The 12,995-nt window shown below is 35.7% G+C and overlaps 1 protein-coding gene across 1 annotated transcript in view; it reads left to right on the top strand.

The window, feature by feature from the left end:
* Positions 1 to 1,262: 1,262 nt before the first annotated feature.
* LOC117121588 (tyrosine-protein kinase receptor Tie-1-like) overlaps positions 1,263 to 12,995 on the top strand; it is a 46,542-nt gene continuing 34,809 nt past the window's right edge. The window contains exons 1-2 of the mRNA XM_033266823.1: positions 1,263 to 1,393; positions 1,823 to 2,167. Coding sequence (XP_033122714.1) covers positions 1,330 to 1,393; positions 1,823 to 2,167 — 409 coding nt within the window. The 5' untranslated portion in view covers positions 1,263 to 1,329. The remainder of the gene's footprint in view (positions 1,394 to 1,822; positions 2,168 to 12,995) is intronic.

Raw genomic sequence — 12,995 nt, forward strand, 5'->3', positions numbered from 1 at the left:
TTTTGCAAATTTTGTGGTGCCAGCCAAGGTTGATCCAGAGACGTTAATAAGTGATGAAAGTTGTTGTAGATTAATTCCAACACCTCATAAGTTGCCTTACACAACCCTAGGACAGAACGGCCAAACAAAGGTCGAATTAAGTCTGCATTGAGACACGGATATGCACATCTTCTTAGCAGTGCACATAGTGCTAATAAAGATAATATTTTTAGAATATAGTCTTGGTTGTGTGTGAAAGATAATACATTCGATAAACATACCTAAATAGGCCTAGCCTAGCTGTCCTACCGTACTAGGACGTACGCTAGGGCCTAGGCATAAGATCGACGATCGTTCATGGAGAGATGAACTTTTACCTAAAGTAGGTTTCACATTCATCGCCTTCCAAATTTTCCAAATTCAAACCGTTTGTATCGCCAATAAGGTAATGTCAGATTTTTTGACCTATTTAAATCGTAGAGAAGAAGTAATTCTTCTTCGTCGATAATATCAAGCGCATATAAAAATTCATTTTGTTGATTTCCTTCCATGTTTATGTTTTGATATTACGTCATCCGCATACGTTCACCAGCCAATCGAAAATGATTTACCATTCTAGTCGACCGATCTCAACGACTTAAACATTCTAATTTGCATACGGTCTGTTAGCGTTTCCGTCGGATTTCGAAAAGTCCCTAATTCTAATTGAAGACGGAACCCAAGTTCTAAAATGGTTGTGAATTGGAGGGGGAACTTCCTCGTTCATGCCGTAGCACAAAACGCATCAAAACCATACCTCAAAACCATCTTGGAATTATTAACTAGTTTGTCGGTCATTCGAAAGGCAAATTAAAATGGTAGATTGAATGTGCATTTTGTGTTTGGGAGCAAATAGAGGCCTATTTAACCACTGATTTAGCTTTTTACCCTGTATGCAAAATTAATATATAAGGAGGACGTTATGATTAGAGTAAATTAAATTTCTTCATGATATCATCCTGATATTAAAATCGATAGTACTACAACTAATGCTTCTTCATAGATCTTGACGAACTTTTATAAAATTGCCCCCTGTGAGTAATACCTTTATTCATGCATGTTTACTTCCCTGTAATGCAATAAGTTTACCTAAGAGCCGCGAAAAATGACGTCATTTTTATTTTGAAGCCTTAACACAATACTTACTGCTGCATTTGTTTATGCCCCGATGCTTTTATAAACATGTTAGGCGTATAAGGTTAAAGGTTTCAGGAAGTAAAATATGATTTTTAAGTTAGATTTCTAAAAAATTGGATAGCTTTGCGTAAGGTAGGATTTTAGTTACAAGTCAGATAGACTAAAGTTTCAGCAATGGGCTTCAATGCTGCATTATTTGTGAGGATACTCCTCTTTCAATTCACTGTGTTGGTCACAGGTAGGTAGGACTAACAACTTGTATTAGGGATTGTTCAACAGTGTATAGTAGGCTAGGACTAAATCAGAACTAAATAGAAATGTAGTTCAGTCTATTGTAAACATCTCGAGTCTGAGATTTTCCGCAAAATTCAATATCGAACCTAAATTGATATTTAAAGATCTTCAAAATCACATTGGTTCTACTTGTAATTCATCTACCCCTCCCCCCCCCCGGATTTACCCTTGAATCCAGCCTAGGATACGACGTCCTGTTTCCCATTATTTAGACCCAGTGGAATGTGGGTTGGACGGACCTAAATTCCTGGACATTTGCTTAGTATTTAGCCGAAAATGAAAACCACTGGCTTGGAAAACCGATTCATAATAATAATGATGATAGTAATAAATTTGAGCTCATTTTATTGACATTTATTATATTTTCATTTAGAATGTGTACTGGATACACTTTACCTTTCAATACCACATAGTGGTAGAGAAGTAGAAGTACGTGGATACACTTTAATAGATGATGTAACTGAAGATATAACGTTAGATATACTGAACGACGACCGAGGCCTCAGGAACGTCACTTGGGCTGATGCAGGCACATACGTATGTGATACGGTATTTTCAGGAGGAGCCAAATGTATAAACCACGTACTTAAAAAAGAAGAATATATTGCCTTTAAGTGGCTTGGCATAAAATTCCTTGATTATCCCACTGTGTTTTCATTAGAAGCAAAGAAAAATGGCACAATGTCACGAACAGCAATTGTCATGATGTCATCTACTGGTAAGAAATTAACACACCTAGATTTTTCGCGATAGGAATGGGGCCGATGTCCCCGACGAGAGTAAAATTAGGCTTGGTCGGTAATCGCTCAAACTCTTTGGGAAAAATTTAATCGATTTTATAGTCTACTATACCGTACTTTTTTATACTGTAATTTTTTGTATACCTGACGAATTGTGTTTTTTTTTCTCCCGAGGAGAGGGTAGGCGAGCAGATTATGGCCAAACCTCCTCTAAAAATCGTCGAGGTGGTTATGGAAGTACTACCGGCTAATTTTGATATCTGAAAATATTGGTCTTGAGAAGCTCAGAACTAAAATTACCTAAAATCTCTTTAGGGAACACCTCCAAATGATGCATTCAAAATGGTCGCCATTTTTCCACTTTAAATTATAGTTTTTATCTCAGTTATATAAAAAATAACATTACTCGAATAATAATTATCAACAATTGTGATATTTACTCAAAATATTCGTTTATCATCGAAAATAAATCTTGCCTTAACAAAAACAATAATTTCAATCACAATAGCAACCGTTGCTATTGTGATTACATATTGGTAATATCTTAATTATCTATTATTGTGATAGAATAGGATTATATAAAAAAAACAACTCCAGAAACTTCTGATGCATTGCGTAGCAACACTATTTTTATCGTCCATAGCAAAAAAAAAATCTGCAGAATTGCTGTACATTTGTCAATGACCAAGCAAAAATCAAGAGATACATAATTTTTATATAATAAAAATCTCTTATTGAACAAAGTTAACACATTATGTATACAAGACAAGGTTAACACAACAGAAACCGTTGCTATGCAAATTTAAATTACCTATTTTGTTCAAGAAAATGATGTATAAAGGGATGATTAAAACGTATTGAAATCATCATTGTCACAAGTTTATGAAAACATTTTTTTTTTGTATTTAAATTATCTATTATATATAGAAGCGCATTATGTAGGGAAAAAAATCAAGGAACAACTACATTGAAGTGAAATTTACATAATTACTGTTATTATTTGTCTCAAGTGAAATATCATTAGATTGGTTTATACAATATTTTTTATACGATAAACAAGCTTTTGTAGAAAAAATGTTATCTCAATGGTATATAAAATACAAGGTCATCACCATAGCAACCGTTGCTATGCAAATTTAATTTTCCTCTTTTTTATTCATGAAATTTAAGTATTAGGGATGCTTAAAGCTTATTGTAATCATCATTGTCATAGGTTTATGAATATTTTTGTATTTAAATTATGTATTATATTATAGAAGAGCATAATGTAAAAATTCCTAATTCACATAGGCCTAATTGCTGTTATTATTTGTCTCAAGTGAAATATCATTAGATTAGCTTATGCAATATTTTGTATACGATAAACAGCTTTTATAGAAAAAAGTAAACTCAATGGTGTATAAAATACAAGGTCATCACCATAGCAACTATGCTATGCAAATTAAAATTTCCTAATTTTTCATAAAATAAGTATAATGAAGACCTAATGTTTAATAATACTAATTAGTAAAGGATTTATTGAAATGTTTATCAAATATCGTATTGAGTATGAAAGCAAGGTCATCACCATAGCAAATGTTGCTATAGAAATGTTATTATATTTTTACATAATTTAAATAGGTCTATAATTCATGTAATTAAGGTTTTATGAATCATTAATAAAATATAGAATAACAATATGTATTATAGAAAATCAAGCTAAGGAAAGTAATTTTTATTTTAATGGTAACTATGCAAAGTCAACATAATTATCTCTTCTCATAAATCAAGAAATATTTAACTTTCATATAATAACCAGAGGGCTAGCTCTCATGTACGTTGCAGAAAATGACAAAATATTTAGATAGTTCTGAATATGTTATTTATGTGGTATTAGATTCACCTTTCATCCTAAGGAGCTATTACTGATTAAATATAGGCATGATTTTAAGCATATTTTAATTTTGACGCACGTATATGCGCAGGTTATGACGCGCGCACAGACAAATTAAAGCACATGATATTCAACCTTGACCTAAAACTTATGCCCACTGAATATGATTCAGAAATTACGACTGGTTAGGATGACATATGGTCATCGAAATTTTGAGGAACGAAAGATGAGGAGGGTCATAAAATACATTTATTTTGACCATGATGACGTCAACAAAATGTAAAAGAAATCATATATGAAAGAAATCTGTCTCAGATATAACGTACTCAAAGTTGGGAGACGATTGATCAAGGATAAGCGAGATACGCTCAAATGCGTATTTTCAAAAATGACGTTATAGATAAAATTCAGTTTTATTGTATTTAGATGGCAATATGATTACGTCACAATGTCCAATCATCAACATATTTACAACTCATGTGCTTTCAGAAAATATAATAAAAATTGAGGGTCACCTTCATCCTAAGGAGCTATAACAGATTAAAAATAGGCCTGATTTTAGCATATTTTCACTGTATATCGGCACAATCGCGTGCAAAGATTCCTATGTTTGGTGCACGCGTGCGGCATTGCTATTGGCCATAAGATGACCGTAAAGAATGGAAATTTGTGAAAACAATGTCAGGAACCCAAAATATGTAAAAAAAAAAAAAAAACATAATCTTTAGCTTCCGTACGTGCTGCGCACGTCAAAATGTCAAAACATTTTGAAATGTTAGAAATGACCTGATAGTGCTCGAATTTAGTCAAAAAGTGATTCTAAGCATCTTGAAATTTTGACGCACGCGTGCGCGTGTTACGCAAATTTTTCGGTACGTGATATTCAACCTTGACTTAAAGTTTATGACTACTGAATATGATTTAGAAATGACAATTGGTTAGGACAATTGGATATGATCGATAATGTAAAAACGCAAAATTGCGTGTAGATGACGTCACGCATGACTGAGCACATTGAAAACCTTATTGTGGCTATTTCAGGCCAAGCCAAATGTTCGTTGAAGCTGCCATGTGCGTAGCTCGCGCCAATTTTGAGATATCGTGCGCACAAAATATGGTTAGAAAGAAAGAAGAATAAGAAGATGATATCTGACAATAACAAGAGGTGATCCGCCCGTGAAGCGGATCACCAATAAACATTTTGATTAATATTTTATTTAATAAAGTGAAGGCCAAAACACAACACTGGACTAATGTGAAGTAGAGGTGAACCCCACCCAGATCTAGAATTAAATCCGTTACCAACCAATCGACAAACACCAAAACATTGGTAGTCTTAGATCAGTTAAATATGACAGATTAAAAATAAAAACTTGAACATAGACTTGTTTTTATTATGAGTAGACCCAAGATTTTACTGGCGAAGAGTTTTTAGGCTATAAATCCCTGGTATTTAATGAATATATGATGGGTGAAATTGCACAAACATCGATTGTGCGCCGAACTAATAAGTTGAACACACTTAGTATGACTGAAAAAAAAAATGCCGTGTTTTTGTTACGATTATGCATGTAACTTCACGTTTGGTTGAGAGCTGTTGTATGGACGCCTGCAGGTAACAATAATATTTAGTTAGGTGTAAACGACGAGAAGTAAACATAAGAATCAAAGTCAATATGATAGAGAAAAACTAAACGCTACTTCATACACAGTTACACTTGCACAAGGAAAGGAAGTCATGACAATTTCTATTACCAGTCTCCGAAAATATTAATCGTCCGCCGACCCTGTAAAATATTTTGGCGATTCCCGTTACAGTGATAGATCTCAACCTGTCTATTAGGGAAGAATAATAATATGTAACCTTTAATGAATATAAGGCTGTAAGATCGATTACGGGTCTTAAGCACTCACTGTCACTAATACCCCTTTTACACTGCCAAAGGCAGAATCGACCCGGGTTACTTCCGGGGTGATCCCGGGAGCATTTCCTGTTGTTTGTTACAATAACAAATATAATGAAAGACACTAAAACCAGATTGTAATAACTCAATCGCCGTTTGCTTGACAACCGATTTATTCTCAACTCAACGCTAAACAGCGCCACACGGTGGCTGAATGTGACAACAGGGAATAAGTTATGTACGTCATACAACATCTCCCTTTCTTTATTTTTTAAATTTATTTTTATTTATTTATTTATTTATTTATTTTGAACTATAGCATAATTACTTGCATGTTTATGTGATCACAGTATTAATAAACAGAAATTCCCTATATGCCTGTTTGAATTATTTTCTTATGTGCCAATTTGTAGTTTCATATAAATTCTATCAGCCATCCTCTTTATGATGCTGTTGATATCTAGGTCATGTATATTATTTATTTATTTTTTATTTTTTTTAAATATTAACACGAACATAGGAAAAACTCCCTGCTAGAACTTTGTTACAAAGTCCTTGAATCGATTTGGCATTGTTATGGTTCTTCTGGGCCGAGTTGGTATGATTGGTGTTGAAACTTCTGTTTGTTTTCCAGTTGATGGATGTTGTTGGTTTACTGTGCTCTTGTCAATTGTTCTGTTTGGTCTTTCTGGTACTGGGATGTCCGTTGTGGATGTGATGTCTGATTTGTCGGGTGCAACTGTTGGCATTTTATTTTAGCAATGTCTCTTGCTGGCGTTGTGCGTAGAAACTTTCTGTTGCGACGATAAACTTTGCCATTTGTAGTTTCTACTAAGTAAGAACGAGGTCCTACCTTTTTCGTGCAGGTTGCTGTCTGCCACTCCTGGTTGTTGTTTCAGGCCGGAGTCTCACAGTTTCCCCGATGACAAGTTCTAGTAGCTTTGTTGCACTTTTGTCGTACTGTAATTTTGATATCTGTTTTCTTTTTTAATGTGTTCTGAGACTCCAGTAACTACTTGTGGTTGTAGAAGGATTTCTGTTACTAGCAAAAGTGTATTTGTTCTTCTAGACAACAGCCGTTGTGCTGGGCTGTGTCCTGCATCGTTTGGTGTGTTTCTCCAGTCGAGAATTGCAAGGTATAGATCGGGTCCTTCTTTTAAAGTTTTCTTGATCAGTTTCTTGGCAATCTTAATTGCTGCCTCTGCTTTCCCATTAATCTGACTGTGATAGGCAGAGCTGGTCACATGGTTAAACTCCCACGTCTTTGTGAATTCAGCAAATTCTCGGCTAATCCACTGTCTCCCATTGCCTGTGATCAGTGTTGATGGTATTCCTTGTAGAGTGCGTTCTGCTGCATTCAATGATTGTTTTAGATGTTAGATCTTGTAATTCATCCAGAAACCACACATCACTGTGTAGTGATCTACTGTTACAAGGTAATCTCTGTTCCTATATGTAAGTATGTCTTGAGAGATTATTTCCCATGGTCTGGTAAGAATAGGGTATGGCATCATTGGCTCTTTCTTCTGCTTGTCTTGGTAAGTTTGGCAGATCTGGCACTTGTCTATTATTTCTCTGATGTCTGCTGACATTCCTGGCCAGAATAAACTGTCTTTAGCTCTTCGAATTGATGCTTCAGCACCCAGATGGCTTAAATGAGTCTTTTGCAACAGATTTTTCCTCATCTCGGTAGGTACGATGATTTTCTGTCCTTTGAATAAGATACCATCTTGAGCTGTTATTTCTTCTCGATAATTAAAGTGTTCTCGAATATTAATCGGAACTTCTGCTTTGGTCTCTGGCCAACCGTTCTTGATCATCTCCATCAGTGTTTGGCTTTGACTGTCCCTAGCTGTTGCTTCCTTCAGCAGGTACTGGGTTGGCTTACTAACATTGATGTGGTCAGCTGCATTTATCTGTTCAATTTCTTTAAATATATTGTCTTCTTTCTCATGTCCTGGTAAGTATGCTCTGCTTAACCAATCCGCTATGTACATCTTACTTCCCTGCAAATACTTGATGTCCAAGGCCTATCAGCATCTGTACTGCTTTCTTGTCGTCTAGTACAGGCATCTCATTGATGGCTTTGACTTCGAGTGGGTCTGCCTTTCACTCCCTCTGAACTTAGTATATGTCCAATATACTTGACTTCTGTTAGCCTAAGTTTCATTTTGCTCTTGTTCAGCTTCAGGTTTATTTTCTTTGCTCTTTCAAGGAAACTGGTCAATTTGGTTTCATGGTCTACAATCGCCTCATCCATGGTTTCTCCACAGTCATATATTAAGTCATCTTCCACAACTTGTACTCTTTTTAATCCTTCGATTAATTCATGCTGCCTTCTTTGGAATTTCTCCGGAGCTGTATTAATTCCAAACGGAAGTCTTAACCATTTGAACCTTCCAAATGGCGTAGCAAATGTTGTTAACTCACTACTTGCTCCATCTAACTTCACCTGCCAAAAACCATCATTGGCATCCAGTACTGAGAAAACCTTTGCATTTGTTAGTTCTGGCAAAATTCCTTCAACTGTGGGCTTAGGGTATTGTGGACGTTTTAAGGCCATGTTTAAATCACGTGGATCTAAACAGATTCGTAACTTTCCTTGTTTTCTCACGACCACCAAGTTGCTAATCCAGTCCGTAGGTGTAGTGACTTTTTCTATCACTTTCTTGGCCTCTAATTCTTGCAGTTTCTGTTTTACATCTCCTGTTATTGCAACTGCAATTTTCCTGGCTGGATGCTTGGTTGGTGTGATATTTCTGTCAATTTGAATGTGATACTCTCCCGGTAGTTCTCCAAGACCTTCGAATACTTCAGGGTATTGTTTTAGTATTTTCTTTTCCAGTTCTTGACTGCTATCTTTCTTTTGAATCTCATTAATATGCTTTGCTACTTGTATCAAACCCATTTCTATTTCTATTGATGTAGAGCTTGATAACAGTCAGGGGCGGATATGGGGCCTGGCCCCCCCCCCCCCCCCCCTTTGGGAGGTAAAAAAAGGGAAAAAAGAAAAAAACAGAGAAAAAGAAAAAAATGATAGCCCAGAATGTCTCAAATGTTACGTTCGGGCGTCTAGAACACAACAATTTCGCGGGGGCATGCCCCGGACCCCTTACGACAGTGTTGTCTCAATCGGCCCAACTTTCGGCCCCCTTCCGGCCCCCCTTTTGGACATTTCTGGATCCGCCCCTGACAGTGGTGCCTGTGTGGTGTCAATAATCTTGAAGGTTACTTCTGACTTCTGCTTATCATGTCGGCAGGTTATGGTAATCTCTCCTTTTACTGCAACTGCTTCATCATTATACATTTTCAGTGCTGTCGATGAAGGTCTCATATTCGGCTTGTCTGTACCTTCCAGTGTCTGCAGGTCTCGATATGACATCACGTTGCATGAAGCACCTGTGTCTATCTGACATTTAACTGTATTGACCTCTCCACTGGAGTTTTGTAAGTGCCGTGATACCATTAGTGTGCCTTTATTATTATCACATATAGCTCCAACTGTTTCAACATTGAAGGCTGAGTCATCTGAATCGGTGTCCTCTACTCTATTGACAACTGCTTTTCTTTGTTTTGTTCTACACATCTCTTTGAGGTGATTCTATAAACCACATTTTTTCCGTAGGCTGGGCATTTTTGTTTCTTAAATTCGTGAACTTTCCCGCAATATCGACATGTACCTGACCGCGTGCTGTTACTCTTTGTTGTAGTGGTTTTGCCATGTTTTTTCTTTGTTGTCGGTTTGTCTGGCTTTTTTGTACTGTTTGCACAATTCACCACCTGTGTTTCATTCCCATCTACTTCCGTTAGCTGCTGCGTCGTTGTTTCACTGACTTTAATCAATTCAATTGCCCTTTCAAGGTTGCATTCTTTCTTGCGGAACAATCTGGCTCTTGCAGTTTTGTCCCATGCACCTAATACTAAACGATCCCTCATCATTTTATCGTTGAGTGCTTCGAATTTACATGGTTCTGCCAACTGTTTCAGTCTATGTACATATTGACTGATGTTTTCTTTTTGTTGTTGTTCAGCACTATGCAAGAGTAATCTGTCGTACAAAACATTTCGAGTGGGTGTGAAGTGAGTTTGCAGTTTGGTTAAAATTTCCTTTGGATCTTTTAATTGTGCATCTGTTAATTCTTATTTTGACAATCGCTCTTTACAGTCAGGTCCCATTATTGACTTTAATATTGCTGACTGAACTGTTTCGTCCTTAGTACTTAACCCTGTTGCAATTAAATAATCTTCCCAATTTTGTTGAAAAACTTTCCATTGTTTATCGTTACCATCCTTGGTGATATCATTGGTGGAGGTGGTGGTATTAAGTAAGTTGCCATCTTCCTTCTACTAGCCTATATGCTGTGTATGAATTAATGGTGACGAATTGTACAGGACACTTTGTGTAGGCCTATCGTCGTCGTTAAACAACAATTGTACTCACGCAGGTGTCAGCGTACCACCTACTTCTACTCGGTTGAGTAGGGTGTCCTGAAAATTCAATGGTAACACCAGTGCCTGAAAACTTTGGTGTTTTTTTTTTGTCAACTGTGTTGATTTGTGAGATTCTACGTCGTGGTAGGTTCTTTGTAATTTCATCTAATCTATTTGATGTAATTTACCACTTCTGACACCATGTTGTTTGTTACAATAACAAATATAATAAAAGACACTTAAAGCAGATTGTAATAACTCAATGGCCGTTTGCTTGACAACCGATTTATTTTCAACTCAACGCTAAACAGCGCCACACGGTGGCTGAATGTGACAACAAGGAATAAGTTATGTACGTCATACAGCATTTCCAATTTACATCCAACGAAAAAGTCCGGGTTGAACCCGAGTTACTCCCATTTACACTGGCAACGAACTCTTGTTCAAATATAGACTGGGTTCCAGTCCCTAATCTTTGTCTTAATCAGTTGAAATGCTTAAGAATAAATCGATTTTGGCACAAATGGCGTTCCATATTACTTATTTGCATGGCGTTCCATAGTATACTTTTTCTGGGATTAGGGACTGGGAAAACAGTGAGGATTTCGAGTGCAGGCACCACGATTTCGTGGTGCCTGACGTATTTAACTTTGATTTCCGATTGGCTAATTACCGTCGCATATATTAAATATGCTAATTATTCTTCCCCTCGGCCCAGCTAATGATAAGGAGGGTTCAGGTGCAGGTCAGCTCAGCTTGTGCACCGCGAGGATTGCTAGGCCCATATCACAATTCGTCCAACCATGGAGGTAATATTTAAACGCACCTTCACAACAGAAGTGTGCTGCATGGAAAGTAACCAACTTCACGCCAGTTAATAAATACAGTATTATTATCAATATGATACAGCCAAGCTCATGCTTTCTCGCCGAGTTGAGCACATTCAGGTTTAGGCCTAGTTTAGAGAGAGCACAATAGTCGATATTCACGTCGGGTTTGCAGACATCTATTTTAAATAGACCTACATATTAGTTTCGACATACAGTAATGTAATTGTTGTAGTTAATATAGCATTAAATAATAATAATACTGTATAAATATTTAATTTTTCAAACTGGCTAAGATCTAGGAACCTCAATTTGCTACGTACGACGAATGGGTGAATATCATCGTATCTATGGACAATTGCATCCTTTGCATACAGCTGTATTTCCGAAATTTAAACAATGAATAAATATATAATTTTTTTTTTGTTTTTAATTAACATTTGATGAGAAGCTGAGTAAGAAATTATTGTTTAATGAGAAAGGTTTAATTTATTGTTCATTGTACAGTATGTTGGCCAAAAAGGAGGCCTAATTGATTTAATTACATGACATCCATTTGTTTTTCAATACTTTTATATTTTAATCTTAAATTAATCACAACACATTTCACCCCTTAGTATCAATTTTTTTTGGTATTATTTCTAAGTTACAGTAAGTAATATGCAACTCCAAATTTACAAACAATATTTATAGCATTCTATTGGGCCATAAATAAAACAAATAGACAAAAAGGAGAAAATATGCAATTCTTTTAATTGTTCTGATCTCCATAGCTATCAGATTTATTGTTCAATAAATATAATCATTCTGTTTAATTTGTAAAAATAAAGAGGCTACATTGCAGGTAATGAGAAAACAATTTAGTTGCATGTATTTGGATTAAAATACATTGTAACTGTCATTGTACGAAACTCAAAAAATGATCCAAACCACAGTGATTTTACATTTCAAACTTTATTTGTTGATCTTTCAGTGTTTTACCATATATATTATCAACTGCTTCAGGAAAAAAAAATTTTTACTAATTAACAAACAATTTACTATATTAATTAACAGTCAATTTAACGTCAATGCAAAAGAATACAGGAAGGATCATACTGTATTTAATTGTTCATTATCATAAGCATATTTCAGTACAATTAATATCGAAATGACACTGGGTTTGGTATACAGGAATTTGTGCTTCTCCATCAGATGCTAAGTGTCTCAAGTTTCATAACTTGACTGAAGTCAGTGGGGATCATCCGGCTGGACTATTCACAGAATATCCATTCCTGCAAAACAATTGAATTATTAATAGCAATCAAATATAGGTTAGCCAATAGGCTATGGTTAAAATTAGTGTACCGCCTCTAGATAAAAATAGGGCTGCGACATTTTGTGAATATTTGGGAAAATATAATTCCATCAACTGATTGAAAACTGAAGAATAATAAGTACAAGTACTTATCAAGCAGGTACAATAACAAGTGCGTTCACAATCACTCACAACAGAGCCAGACAGAAGGGGTGATGGGGACTGTTTATTTGATATTTAACTTAATAAGTTCAAGGTGTATTTTTAAAATTACTTAAAAAAATGGTATCTGGTATTGGTAAATTCATTTGTTTTAACAAACTATAGCCCTCCTAAAAAAGTAGTTTAATAAATGAAAGATAAACACAGAATTCTAATAATAATTTAAAGACTGACGCACCTTTACATTAGTTCTGGCCTCGTTGGTACCATCATCATTTTATCTAGAGACGAATCTCATAGGCCCAGCTCGTC

Source organism: Anneissia japonica, unplaced genomic scaffold, assembly GCF_011630105.1.
Source record: "Anneissia japonica isolate Jap-2015-1 unplaced genomic scaffold, ASM1163010v1 scaffold18213_len63581_cov115, whole genome shotgun sequence".
NCBI lineage: Eukaryota > Metazoa > Echinodermata > Crinoidea > Comatulida > Comatulidae > Anneissia > Anneissia japonica.